The sequence below is a fragment of the Grampus griseus genome, assembly GCF_964374135.1.
Source record: "Grampus griseus genome assembly, chromosome: 17".
Classification (NCBI taxonomy): domain Eukaryota; kingdom Metazoa; phylum Chordata; class Mammalia; order Artiodactyla; family Delphinidae; genus Grampus; species Grampus griseus.
Genome location: NC_139011.1, coordinates 20,554,114 through 20,568,970, shown reverse-complemented (window position 1 = coordinate 20,568,970; position 14,857 = coordinate 20,554,114). Strand labels below are relative to the sequence as shown.

The window sequence follows — 14,857 nt, the reverse complement described above, 5'->3', positions numbered from 1 at the left end:
CTCACCTGCTTGCCCCTCACTCCACTCTGGTCACATCGGTCTTCTGGATATTCCTCCAGCATCCTGTCTCAAGGCATCCTTTCACACTGTTCCCCACGCCAGAGCACTCCTCCTACAGGTGTTCTCCTGGCTGACTTCCTTTCTCCTTTCAAGTCTCCACTCAAATCTCATCCGTTCAGTGAGGATCACCCCCAACCTGCCCCTTCTCCACCTTTGCCCTGCTCTGCTTTGTCTTATCTCCTAAGAGATATATATTTTAATTTATTTATTTTTATTTTATTTATTTTTGGCTGTGTTGGGTCTTCGTTGCTGCACGCGGGCTTTCTCTAGTTGCAGCGAGTGGGGGCTACTCTTCATTGAGGAGCACGGGCTCTAGGCACGCACACTTCAGTAGTTGTGGCACGCGGGCTTCGGTAGTTGTGGTTCGTGGGCTCTAGAGCGCAGGCTCAGTAGTTGCAGCGCACGGACTTAGTTGCTCCACTCCATGTGGGATCTTCCCGGACCAGGGCTCAAACCCGTGTCCCCTGCATGGGCAAGCGGATTTTTTTTTTTTTGCGGTACGCGGGCCTCTCACTGTTGTGGATTCTCCCGTTGTGGAGCACAGGCTCCAGATGCGCAGGCTCAGCGGCCGTGGCTCACGGGCCCAGCCGCTCCGTGGCAGTGGGATCCTCCCGGACCGGGGCACGAACCCGCGTCCCCTGCGTCGGCAGGCGGACTCTCAACCGCTGTGCCACCAGGGAAGCCCGGCAGGCGGATTCTTAACCACTGCGCCACCAGGGAAGCCTCTCTCTTAATATATTATAGAATTATTATGTATATTGCCTCTCCCCTTGTTAGAATACAAAACCTGTATGGGCAGAAATTTTTTCCTATTTTACTCAGCGGTAAATCCTAAGCGCCTAGGACAGCGCGGGAGGCGCTCAGTTAAGCGTTTACTTGTTCTTCTACACATTCAGTCACGCAACACGCCCTGAGCACGTCTCCACGCCTCAGAGTCGCTGAAGATGCTGCTCTACCATAGTTTCTGAAGATGCCATAAGCCAAGAGGTTTTATTGATTTCAAAGATACACGCTGGCCACATCAACAGAATTGAAACGGGGATTTTCCAAACTAATTTCCATTAAGGTTGTTAACAAGATTTGGCCCAAGTTCCCATCTCTGCAGCAGCCAGAAACTCATATAAAAAGCAATATGAGTCGTCCAAACCCCTCACTTGTGGTAAAGAGCAGCTCCCGTCAACACCATGGAGTAGTCGTTCGTCCACTTGGACGTGTAGCCCCACCGCTCTTTCGAGTTGTCCCAGAAATGGCTGCGTGCAGGGTACCCTACGATCCTCTCGGGGAAGCTCTGCCACACGGTGAACGCAAAATCCACCTGCAGGCAGAACACAAGCCAAACAAGCAATCAACGGTGTTAACAAATGTCAACAAAACATCCCCTTCCCCCTGCTAATTCGTAATGTGAAATCCCGGGACTGTTGCGAAACATTAATTCCATGTCTTCATCAGCAAATTAAACTGACTGCTTGACATTTGGCCCCGTAATTATGCACATGTTAATGTTTTCTGTTAAAGAAACTTCAGATTAGTGTGGAAATGAAAGAAGGAAAAAAAATACATTGGTGGATATGTCCTTTAGAAATCCAGTCTACTCAAGCTAAAAAGTCAAAAAATCAGTTGCTTCCCCCCACCAACCTCCAAAAGATAAGTGACCACTGATTGATGGCAGGCAGAAATGCATCTGTTTTATAAACAGGAGCAGATTTTCTATATGCATCTACAGTATGAATACAGAGCATACACCATCACCAGCACACAGCAAAGCCAGAGTGACTAACATCAAAGCATCCACTTAAAAGCCAGAGAAAAGATGTTTAAAAAGCACACGGGTTCTAACAGGAATACAAAGCAGATATCATCAAGAACAGTCATTCAGGCCTCTCAGGTGTGAAGATGCTCAGTGAGAGGAAATTTGGAAAACACATCCACATTGAAGAATCACTAGGAATAAGTGGGGACAGGCCAAGATTATTTTTAAAGGAAATGCAGTGAAATGACCTCCTAGTGCTCAAAATAACCCAAAGCAAGTACTTCTGAACCTGCTACAAACTAACATGTGTAATTAACAAATAGTCTGTTTTCAAATGTATAAACTCATTTTTGACTTCTATGATTTTTTGATGAATGACACATAAAACAACATACAGAAAGTAAAAACAAAACAACCCCCCCCCAAAAAAAACCAGTAACAGCAAACCATCAGATAATGGTCATAATTGTGTAATGCTTATAATACAACAGGCATGGTTGTAAGAACTTACACATTTTAACTCATTTCATCCTCACAGTAGCCCTGTGAAGTAGGTAATTTTAGAGTGTCCAGTTTACAGAGAGGGAAGCTAAGGATATGGAGGTTCAAATAACTTTTCTGAGTTAGTAAGTGGCAGAGCCAAGATTTGAACCCAAGCCATCTGGTTTCAGATTTGGTGTGTACTGTTATCATCGCTTCCCTTCTAGCTCTGTGGCTACAGTGTTGAAAACAATTTATCTTATACAGGTTACACGTGCACCCAACAACCTTTGCCCTATCTCTTCTTGATAAGCAATGCATACGGAATTTTCATTTATTCCACAGATATTTCAAGTCTTGGCACTGTAATGGTGGCTGGGTGGCTGAGTGATGTTGGCAAGTCCAGTTCCTGACCTCCCAGGGGTTCAAAAGCAGAGCAAATAACTGTGCACAATAGCCCAAAGGTGGAAACAACCCAAACGCCATCAACTCATCAATAAATAAACCAAACGTGGTATATCCATTCAATGGAATATTATTCAGCTATAGAAAGGAATGAAACACTGATGCGTATGCATGCCACGACATGGACAGACCTTGAAAACATTATGCTGAGTGAAAGAAGCCACACACAAAAGGCCCCATATTGTATGATTCCACTTACAAGAAGTGTGCAGAATACACAAATCCACAGACGTGGAAAACAGATTGGTGGTTCCAAAGGACAGGGACTGACTGATTAATGGATACAGGGTTTCCTTTTAGGGTAATGAAAATGTTTCAGAATGAAGTAGAGGTAATAAGCATACAACACTGTGAAGGTATTAAACGCCACTGAATCCTACATTTGAAGATGGTTCATTTTATGCTATGTGAATTTTACCTCAATTACAAGACAAAGCAAATAAGCCTAGATCAGTATTTCCCAAGCTTTCACCATATGCATAACCATCATCACTCCTTTTCCCACATTCCCACCACATATTCGATAACTTAGTTAATATTTTTCTTTAAACGGCATACTCTTTTTTTTTTTTTTTTAAGCCTCATCCTAGGTAAACATGTCAGTGAAATCCTAGGTTTGGGAAACACTGGCCTGGGTGATCCGTAAGGGTCCTTTTATCTCTGAATTCTTGGGGCTTAGTTAGAAGACATGATTTTTGTAAACAGCCATGAATTTAAATTTTTATGGAGATTTAGTTTGGTGCCCTGACTCAAGATAAGAAAGCCTTAACAATATAGGTTTTTCCCCAAAGCTATAATACCTGGGGGGAAAAAAAGTAGGGTGTTGGGACACACATTAAGGAAGCGTGGTGGGGTAAGGGGCGTCTCAAAGTTAAAAGATAGCAGGGGAGTGAACAGTATTTGCCAAAAAACTGAAAGCAGGTCATGATAACCTGCACATCATCACTGGCGTTCAATACTAATGGTGCCAACTGATGGGATAGTACATTATGCAGCCCGGCGTCAAAGAATCAGCCTGGCTGTCAGCACTCTTTGGCGTTTTCCATTATCCTCTGAAAAGGAGACGCATACACCGATGGGGTGTTTTCATCACATGAATTCCTTACTATCTCAAAGCCATTTCAAGTCATTTCAAAGCAACTCAAAAGTAAATTCCAATAAAACTATGATTCTTGTGATAGTTCTGCTTTCACACAGCTCATTAACACATCAAAGGAGGCAAAGGTCAGCTTATGGCCTCTTAAAAACTAACATCGGTTTTCTTTTGAGAATTTGAAGCAACCCAGATAAATGTAAGTAACTATAAACCAACTCTATCTAATACCCTTTATAGGACACTGTTTAAAAATCTATCCTTAACACTACAGAGAGGCATTTAAACAAGCCAAGAATCCTTAGAAAGGAAATAAAATGAACCAACATCTATTCACCTAAAAAAAAGAGAAACCCTCGTCCTCCACGATGTCAGGCAACACGACTGCTCCACTGTTCAGCCGGAAAAGTAAACAAACCAGACGGCCAGCCTCTTAAATTTCCATCTCATGCTCAACCCATGCTGACTTCTAATTGCTCCACATACAGCACAAGTTCTTCCCAGCATGCACTGAGAGGCTGGAATTGCTATTCTTTGAAAAGAAATTCACCAGCACGTGGCTACATCACAGCAGCTGAAAGTTATTTCACCGTGGGACAGAGAGAAACAAATCCGAGTGTGAGATCAATTGCTCTGTGCCCAGCGGAAGATGAGAGATCAATCAATACTTCAGGTCATGGGGTAACGATTCAGGTCTATGCTGCAGTCTTGACTATACGTCTCACGTGGCAACGTGCTGCCTTTCCTCTGTTTGCTCTCCGAGATCCACTCTCCGCTCTTCTTGCCATGCCCTACGCCGGAACTCTGTGGACTGCATAACCTGGTCCTCCTTGCCAGCTGGTAGCTGATTGGCTTAGGTCAATGCGCGTTGCTGGCAGGAAAATGGAGGTGGGACAGAGAGAGGACAGTATTTCTCCCCTGCTTCCCACCCCAGCTTTGGCCCCAGAGTTCCGGTAGGTGCCACACCCCTCCATGGTCATAGCTCTTGTAGGGCAGCCTCTTCTCCCTAGTTCCCCCTCTCAGGGACACCAGAAACACTGTTTCCTTCCTTCACTTCTTCAGGCCTAGAAGTAGGAGCTGCTTCCAGCTCGTGCCACTCCCCAGGTGCCTCTCCCTCTCCTGTGTCGTCCTTTAACCCCACTCACCTCCCTAAGTCGTACTAAATCCCTTCATTTGAGTCACCTGATTTGAATTGTTTGCTGCCAGGACTCTGGCGGCTACAGGCAGGAACTGTGCAATCAAAGTACCTGGCAGAGACCAGAACAAAGACATCCCTCAATAAATACCTGTTGAATGAATTTGTTCCAGGGATGCCAGCCTCCCTTGCAGGAAGCAGGAGAAAAAACGCAGGCTGGAGCGACCCGTTCCTTGTATTCCATTGCAGTCATTCTCTTTGAACATTAAGCATCTCTCCCCTTCCCCCCACCGCTGCTTTCTCCTGCCGACTCACACATGACAAAACTGGCTGTGTGCTCACACTTTAATCTGCACAGCACGCATCCCTCCAACATCACTCATTCACCAACTATTTATAGAGCTTTGGCTGCATAGAAAGCCTTTGACCAAGGTGAGGTGCAGGACATGTTGTCCTGGGGTGATTTTGGTTGCCCTTACACAGAACGTCTGCTGAACTCCATCTGATGGAGACTTGAAGCATCCACGGAATTTGAAGAGACACAGAGACTGCTAGCCCAAGTCACCATGAGTCCTGGCTATGTGGGCAGCGGGCCGTTAGAATCAGACTGCCAACCAGGAAAACGCCTGCTGGTAAGTGTCGACATTTAAATCGAAAAGAAAATGATTACGAATAAAAAGGAATAAAAGAAGGGGAACAGGATAAGTAGCTAAGTCTCCAAGCTTTTTAGCAGCTACCATGAATAATGTATTTGCGATCTACTACATTTTTGTGTAACTGTCTTTGGTCCCCTCTACGGTTTTAAGTGCGGTTTCAGAGATCAATACTCATTCGAGTTGTAAAAATTGGTTTTCCAGCATAGCTATCTTTCCTCTTCTCTCCCTCTCCCTCACACATTGCTCTGTGCAATCTTATTTTGGGGCACAAATACCTGAACATCTGAAATAGCAGGGATCTCCATCTCAGCCTTCAAGTGAAACCGTTTGCTCTCGTGTGGGTTGAAGAAAATGCACACTTCCAACCCAGATGGAAAAGCTGCCTTTAGAACCCAGAATAGTGTGTTCCCCAACAGAGTCAACACACGCCCACACAGGCGTTAGAAGAATCAGGAAAGATGGGCTCCCGGAGCGTGGTTTCAAGAAAATGCTAAACAGGTGCCCCTGCCCGCCTCCCCTGGGTCCCTCTGCACACCTGCCTGCACCTGCACTGTTTAAAAACAAACAAACAAACAAACAAAAGGAGGGAGGGATGAGGTGAGGTGCAGCCTCGCAAATGAGGAACCTATTAGCAGAGAAAACAAAGGGGAAAATGCCCTCATCAGGGCGCCAGGTGGCGGCAAGGTGCTCACAGGAACCGGGTGGATTCAATCCAACTCTGCAGGAAGTTTTGAAAAACGTTTTGGGCTTGGCCAAGGCAAGGGCAAAAGAGGCGCCGGCACCTTGGGGTTTGAGGCGACTGCCCGCAAGGCACTCCGCCCCTCCTTGGTGAGGCTGCTTACCTCCGTGGTTGAAAGCACAGTGTCCTCGTCAAGGCTGAGCACGGCGTCTGTGATGATGTTGTCATAGGGCAGAAAACGGCTGCTCATAACCTGGGAGGTGGGGGAGAGCAGGCAGGAGGGAAGGAATTGGGGAAAAGAGAGGTGAATGGACAGTCTTGTTTTCAGGAAAATTTCCCCCATCGTCAACTTCACAAAGGACGCTCCACCACCATGTCACCTCTCAACATAGAAGGCTTCCATTTCCCATCCGTGGAGATTCATTTGGTCCCACCATTACTGGGCACCTACTGTGTACAGACACCTTGCTAGTCGAAGGGAGTACAGAGGTGAGTAAGATACATGCTCTGTCTTGGAGGAGTTCATAGTCTGCAGGGAGACCAAGATGACCAAGAGAACAAGACGCGAATGATTGGTCCTCGCCTGATACGAGAGATGCCGGGAGACCAGAGGATGCAGCCACCGGCTGCTTGGAAGAGCAACGAAAGCCTCAGAGTCACATTGAATCAGGACCTTGATGGCCAGGAATCCACCAGGGATAAACAGAAATGAGGCCCAACAGAAAGAGGGCTCAGTAGATGCAAAGGCACAGAGGGGAGAGCCAGCACTTTGAGGCCAGGGAAGAGTGGATGGACGGAGCAGTGATTCCAAGTGTGCGACACACACCACTGGAAGGTCAGGTCCTTTTAGGAGGTGCAGAGACAAACATCTAAAAATTCTACTCTTTATTAATTTTAGCTCAGAGAAGCAAAAATATATACACATATATATTAGTAGCTATAGCAATAAAAGGTACTAGTAGAATTATTCAAAAATAGTTTCATTAAAGTGAAAAGTAAGCTGATTTAAAGAAAAATACTAAACAATAGAACACGTGGTCCATGGATTTAGGAACATTGTGAAGGTAGTATGAAGTTTGGGCAACACCAGGATAAGGCATGGTGAGGTGAGTGTACGTGTGTGTGTGTGTGTGCGTGTGTGTGCGTGTGCGTGTGCGTGTGCGTGTGTGTGTGTGTGTGTGTGTGTGTGTGGTGAGGGTCTGGGGGCTGAGGGGATCAGTTGAAAAATTGAGACCGAAGAGACTACCCTATGACAGTCCCAGCATGAACTTCTGTGTTGAAGTTTCTGTAGAATACCTAATAAGAATGATGATATAAGAATAACTAACATTTTGTAAAACATTTACTCTGTGTCAGGGAATGTTCCAAGTTCTTGTTTATTTACTTAGGCTGTGCCGGATCTTAGTTGCAGCACGCAAGATCTTCATTTTGCGACATGCGGGATCTAGTTCCCCGACCAGGGATCGCACCTGGGCCCCCTGTATTGGGAGCGCGGAGTCCTACCCACTGGACCACCAGGGAAGTCCCGGAAATGTTCCAAGTTCTTTATGCACATCATCTCATTTCATCTGTATAACAAACCCGTTTTATAGGTGAGAAAACTAAGGTACAGAAAGGTTGTGTCTTGCTTAGGATGGACCCACCATCGTACCATCCCAGATGGTGTGATTCTATAGAGCACCTCAGCCCTATGCTATACCTGTCTCGGGGTTGAAAGGACCTCAAAAGTGAATGTGGGCACCCATGGCAATCTCTCATTCACCACTTCCTCTGGAAGGTATGTGTCTCCTGAGAGAGGAGACACTTGCCATCAACTTTCAAGGCACAAAGGCCAGGGAATGAAGCAGTTGGATGCTAGAGACAAAGGGAAGAGGGAGGCACTTAGCCCGGCTGCCACGGCTCACAAATCTAAGGACCCCTCCCCACACCCCCCCAAAGAAGCCCAAGCTATATTTACATCAGGGAGCCAGCTCATCTGCGAGCCTCATCTCAGATTTGGTTTACATGCCGCAGAAGCTACTGGAGGGCTCACGTCATTAAAGGATGGAAAATGCCCACTAGAATCCATCTGTGGGAGCTCAAGGGATATACCTACACTCCAGGCTCTGCTCCTACACATCTGCCACCTGGGTCAAGTGTTTCTGTCTCTTTCTCAGTCTTCCAAAATAAAATACAAAAGCGATCAGCAACCCCGCATACACAGGGCTCAGAAATCTCAGCCTGAAGCAATTCTCCTGACACTGTTTACATGTCCACTAACTAAGGCAGAAGTTATTAGTTGCCAGCTTAGGGGTGCCCTGACCTTTCCCTTGTTAAGCCTACAGGGGAGAGCTGCAGTGACAAGGCCTATAAATTCAAAATAGAATTTTCCAACCAAAGCAGCAAACACATCAATTTTAAACTCAAGGCTAGACATGGAAATTTAAAATGCGGGAGGAGGAGGATATATGACTTCTTTCGCCGTTATGGGCCCAACCACTGGGTTTAAAAGGATCCATTTCCTTTTTCTGAACTTGCTCCATCAATAAGAGTTAAGAGCCCATAAGTCAGCCGCTTCTAAACCTAGTGTAGAAACCAGAGGCTCTCTTTGAAATACCCCGCCTCAGCTACGCTCCAGAAGTTCAGTGGGCTAGCATGGAAGGCGCCAACGTCCTTACAAAGTCAATCCTGAGGGAGCTGGGTTTTCCTTGTTAGCTCATTTAAGAGCTACTTCGCTACCATGCAACAGCCCAAACCCTTCTAGAATGAACGAACACAACTAGGAAATGACCAAGGCTCAAGAAGTTCCCTGTCTAGTAGGGAAGATAAGAAAGGTCCATAAGTAATAATACAAAGCACCATGAGAGGTGACGTTTTTCAAGCACCTGCCATGTGCGTCCACACTCCTAAGCAGCAATACGTTTACGTGGACAGGAGCAAACCCTTTGATCCTTTTAGCTGACCTGTTAGGTGTTATGACTTCTTCCACTTACTGAAGGAGGGACTGAGGCACACAGAATTAAACAACTTGTCTTAGGTCACATAGAGGAAGTCTGACCCCAAAGCCCGTAATACAAACCATCACTTTACAATGCCCCCCGCCCAGAAGAGGAGCTGACATCTACTGAATCCTGAGTGTAGACCAGGTACAGGGCTGAGCACCTGTAATGCAGTATCTCATTCCATCATCAAAATGGGCCCAAGTCTTAGCCCAGGTGCCCTAGAATACAGTCTAAAGCAAGACTCAAGTGCAAATGCTTTATCAGGCGGCGCGGTCCTGACGAGGGAGAAGGAACCACATGACCGACTGGATTCAGTGGCCAAGGTGAAGTCTAGGACTCAACAAATGGCCAGAAGCCCAGACATACATACGGCTGCGAGAATGGGAGGTATCTTATAAGACACATCTGATAAAGCCTACAAGAAAGGTACTATGATTATCATCTTCATCTTAGAAATAAAGAAACTGGGACTACTAGCTGGGAGTGAAGAGTATAAAATCAATCAATGAGTCTGTGCACAAAAATGCAATACTAACCATAGGAGTCAGAATGGCTCCCAGTCTGTCCGTCAGAATGGATCCTATTTGAATATCCTGACATATTCACAGAGAGACTTACCTACCAGAAGGAGATCTAGTCACCCATGGAAGTATAAAAAAACAAAGAATTTCCAAGTGCAAAGTGAAGAGAACCCATCTGAGGACTGTTCAGGGCTTCAGGCATTGGAACCGGGGAGACAGATATATGGGGTTATAGGCAGGAGATTTTTCTGTGCCAGTCCCTTTTGTGAAACCATACCTATTGGTGAGATGAATTCATAAGGGTAAGTAAGACCGATGCCAAGAGGCATGTGATTATTCTCATTAAGTGCTTACCAATCAGCTCTCTGATAACCACACTGCTTGACTCCAGTCCTATGAAGGCTGTGACTATATCCGTCACATTCACCACTGTGTTTCCTCATGTTGCCCAGCACACAGCAGGCAGCCTACACTGAAACTCAAGAGACAATGCACGGATCACCTTGTCCACGCACGTGACAGTTACAATTCTCAGTGCGTCCTGCTGAACTATATGAAATGGCCACTTGTAGCCACCCAAATGATGATTTCAAACGGTGCAACCTAATACCTTGGTCGTTCTTATTCTGGCTCAAAGAGGGTTTACTTAGTGTGAGACAATCTCTCATGACCTAACTCTCTGGGGACTGACGGAGGAAGTCTCTTAGATGACAATTGCAGTGTCATTTAATAGAGACTAATTTCCTCACAATGGATAAGATCTATAAGAAAGCCACCAGCAGAAGCTTGAGAAAAAAGAATTCACCTCTGGCAGCAAAGAGTGGAAGATATTTCAAAGAGGAGGGAGCATGTGAACCAGGGCTTAAAGAATATATGGGAATTTCAATAACAGAAATGAACAGCTGAGGAAGGAGGGTCAAGACTTACGGCAAATGGGAAAGACAACACTTAGGGGTAGGAAGGGACACAGTGCTGTTAACTGTGACTGATGAAATCTATAGAGGAAAAGCAATGAGAGAGAAGATTGGGAAGGCCAGCTGAGGCCAGATTATACACGGCCTCTGATGTTAATTGAAAGCATTAGCAAAAAGACTCCCTTAAGGGCCATGAGATGATTAAGAAGATCATTCCGTTCTAGGCAAAATGAACTGAAGAAGGGAAGCAGGGGCCAGCTAGGCAGCCAGCACCCCTGAGAGACTCTGATGGACACCTCAAAACAAAAGTAAGGTGGAAATGTCCTTTTTAAGATAAATGTTACGAAGAACCACTACTCTCAGACACAACTAACTCAGATTAATCAGCTAAGCAAACCTCACGCATCACCACCACCATCAGCAACCTCATCATCATCTTCATCACGTCCAGAAAGATCACCATTGCCAGGCCCTGAATTTATTTACTCCTCAGAGTACCCCATGTGGTATGTGTTATTATTCCCATTTTGTAGATGAGGAAACTGAGGCTCAGAGAAGGAAGGTATAGTCAGGGTCACACATCTCCTGAAGAGTTAGTATTAGGACCCAATTCAAAAGCCTACGGCTGTCACTATGGAAAACGGTATGGAGGTTCCTTAAAAAACTAAAAATATAGCTACCATATGATCCAGCAATCCCACTCCTGGGCATATATCCAGATGAAACTATAATTCAAAAAGATACACGCATCTCTACGTTCATAGCAGCGCTATTCACAATAGCCAAGACATGGAAACAACCTAAATGTCCATCAACAGATGAATGGATAAAGATGTGATTCATGTGTGCACACGTGTGCACACACACACACAATGGGATACTACTCAGCCATTAAAAAGAATGAAATAATGCCATTTGCAGCAATATGGATGGACCTAGAGATTATCATACTAAGTGAAGTCAGTCAGAAAGAGGAAAACAAATACCATATGATAACACTTACAAGTGGGATCTAAAATATGACACAGGGACTTCCCTGGTGGCGCAGTGGTTAAGAATCCGCCTGCCAATGCAGGGGACACGGGTTTGATCCCTGGTCCCAGAAGATCCCACATGCCACGGAGCAACTAAGCCCGCCCGTGCGCCACAACTACTGAGCCTGCCCTCTAGAGCCCACGAGCCACAACTACGGAGCCTGTGTGCCACAACTACTGAAGCCTGAGCTCTAGAGCCCATGCTCCACAACAAGAGAGAAGCCACCGCAGTGAGAAGCCCGCACATTGCAATGAAGTGTAGCCCCCGCTCGCCACAACTAGAGAAAGCCCACGCGCAGCAATGAAGACCCAACACAACCAAAAATAAATAAATAAATATCTTTTAGAAAGTTAAAAAAAAATGACACAAATGAACTTATCTACAAAACAGAAACAGACTCACAGACATAGAGAACAGACTTGTAGTTGCCAAGAGGGAGGGGCGTAGAGGAGGGAAGGAATGGGAGTTTGGGATTAGCAGATGCAAACTACTATTTATAGGATGGATAAACAACAAGGTCCTACTGTATAGCACAGGGAACTATATTCAATATCCTGTGATAAACCGTAATGGAAAAGAATATGAAAAAGAATATATTTATGTATAGTTGAGTCATGTTGCTGTACAGTAGTAATTAAAACAACATTGTAAATCAACTATACTTCAATAAAATTTAAAAAAAAAAGCCTATGGCTGTCAAAGCAGAGGACATTCAGAGACAGGTATGGTTTTGGAAAAACAGTCCAGGCCAGCACTTCCCAGGAGGAAGATGGCTAAGACCAACACCCATGGTGCCCCACTGAAGACACGAAGATTCCACACTGATTCCACAGTGAAGTCCCCTCTGGTCCTACCTTGCTTTCTCCTTCAATCACGATGACAGGCACGGCAGTGGCAGGCCAGCGGTGTTTGGCTGGGAGAGGCTTGTCACAATTCCATAGAACTATGATCTGAAAGGGACAGGGGGTCGTGAGATGGCTTGGTAGGGCTAGATTTACATAGGCCTCCAACCCAAAGTTCCTTCTTACAGACAGAGAGAGAGGAAATGGGGATATAAGCAAGGCAGGATGGTAGACCTCAAAACTGAATTTAAAGTGAGTCCACTCCCCTCTGTACACCCGAAACTAACACAACATTGTAAATCAACTATCCTCCAATAAAAATTAAAAAAATAAAAGTGAGTCCACTCCTACACAACCCTCAGAACCCGATCACTCTAACCACCAAAGAGAGGGTACAAAAAGAGTAACCTAAGGAAAACTGTGTCAAGGGGGTAGGACAAAGCTGGGGAGGAAAGAAGTCATTTCAGGGTTGCTGGTTTTTAACAAAGTGTTTTTCTGAATTCTGATGTCTTATGATGACGAGTAAGATAACAACGCCGATCCAATTGAATAAAAACGCACACTGAACGTCTGCGATGCATTCACGCTACACCAGGCAACATGGGAGAAAGAAGAGAATTCAAGATAGGACTGGCGTGAGCTCATGTTCTGGATTCTCCAGGATGGTTGCTGATTTCCTGTGATCCTCTTATTTCCAATAAAAACGTTTAGCTCCAAAATGCATACTTCCACGTGATTCCATTCTTTCGTCGTGTGTAAACCTTCTTGTGTAATTTACAATTCAGAAAAACCACTGTTAAGAGTACGAGAGTGATACTAATTTGGAAAACATGATTACCATAGGTATCATCTTCCTTTCCCAATTTTATAATTAGTCACGGTGGCCGTGAAAGAAAAGTTGACGCCTCCTGACACCAACGAATTGGTTTCTGCTGTGGAATCTGAGTTTTCTGGGTCCTCTCAGTGGCCTTTCTGACGTTCCTTTATCACTCTGACACGTAAGAATGAAAGAATGTGCCTATGTATTCTTTAAAGAGTGTATTGGTATATATCAGGCTGGCCAAAAAGTTCGCTCAGGTCTTTCCGAAAGATGTTAGAAGAACCCGAATGAACTTTTGGGCCAACCCAATATTTAACTTTACCCCAGGGCCAAGATCTCTTTGTGACCCACCCCTTACCTGTACCAGATTTCACTTCCAAGAACCTCTAAGCTGCTGAAAAGGGCGTAACGAGGCGTGACAAAGGAAAGGGGAGTAACGGGGCCCGACGTGGGGAGCACAGTGTGTAGCCGGGAAGGCACAGGGAGGGCTGGGGGGCTCTGGTCCACTGAGAAGGAGGGCGCAGGCGCCGTGGTCAACACTGCCACTCACCTGAGCACAGTACTGGGATTTGGCGGCAGCCACGAGGAGTTTCAACACTGGCTGGGACTGAGAGACCAGGGGGGTCACCGCGTGGATGACTGCAGTGAATTTGGAGGGGGGCTTTAAACCTGAAACAGAAAGGGCAGAGAGGCCTAATGAAGCACTGAAAAACAAGACTTAGAAAATTCGTCCTCTCTGCTCTGCCTCGCCCTGGAGCTAATGTTCCCTTCCAGTGTATTTTTCCTCTGCCTCTTGTGTCCTGACAGAACAAAAACAAGGTGAAAAGCTGCTAGTTAACTGCCGCCTGAGTCTAGGGACCTGGATGATTTACAGTTCAATGCCCATTTCCAGATTCTTCCTTTGATAGTCATTTCCTTCCTCCCTTGGGGAGGCATCTTTGATCTCCCTTCTGTTTTTTAGGCACCCAAAGCCTAATTATGCACACACACCACTACTCACCACTCTCTACCCAAGAAAGGATCTAACTCCAGTCACTTACGTCTTAGGATGGATTTTTGTAAACAGTGCTCTCTCTTCCAGGCTATGTGCATCTGTCTTACTCTTAATTATGTAGTTAAGGGGTTTTTGCCTGTTTGATACTATTTCAGATAATAACTAGCAAGTGGTAAAGGTTAAAAGAACAACGTCCAGAGCATGAGTGTCTATGTCTGAAGCTCAGTTCCACCACTGAGTGGTGGTGGGATCTTGGAAAAATTACTTAACCCTCTGTGCTTCCACAGCTGTGAAATGGGGCTGACAGCCACGGTATCAAAGTTACGGAGTTGTTATGAGAATTAAATTAAATGAGTTAATGCATACAGAGCACTTAGAACAGGACCTGCAGACAGCAAGTGCTCAGCATGAGCTTACCGCTATCATAATCAC

At 45.4% G+C, this 14,857-nt stretch overlaps 1 protein-coding gene across 1 annotated transcript in view; it reads right to left on the bottom strand.

Moving 5' to 3' along the window:
* The window catches only part of EXT1 (exostosin glycosyltransferase 1), a 292,671-nt gene that overhangs the window by 6,074 nt on the left and 271,740 nt on the right, over positions 1-14,857 (bottom strand). The window contains exons 6-9 of the mRNA XM_082675100.1: positions 13,982-14,100; positions 12,624-12,719; positions 6,482-6,571; positions 1,215-1,375 (exon numbers count right to left, since the gene is read on the bottom strand). Of these exons, the coding sequence (XP_082531226.1) occupies positions 1,215-1,375; positions 6,482-6,571; positions 12,624-12,719; positions 13,982-14,100 (466 nt within the window). The remainder of the gene's footprint in view (positions 1-1,214; positions 1,376-6,481; positions 6,572-12,623; positions 12,720-13,981; positions 14,101-14,857) is intronic.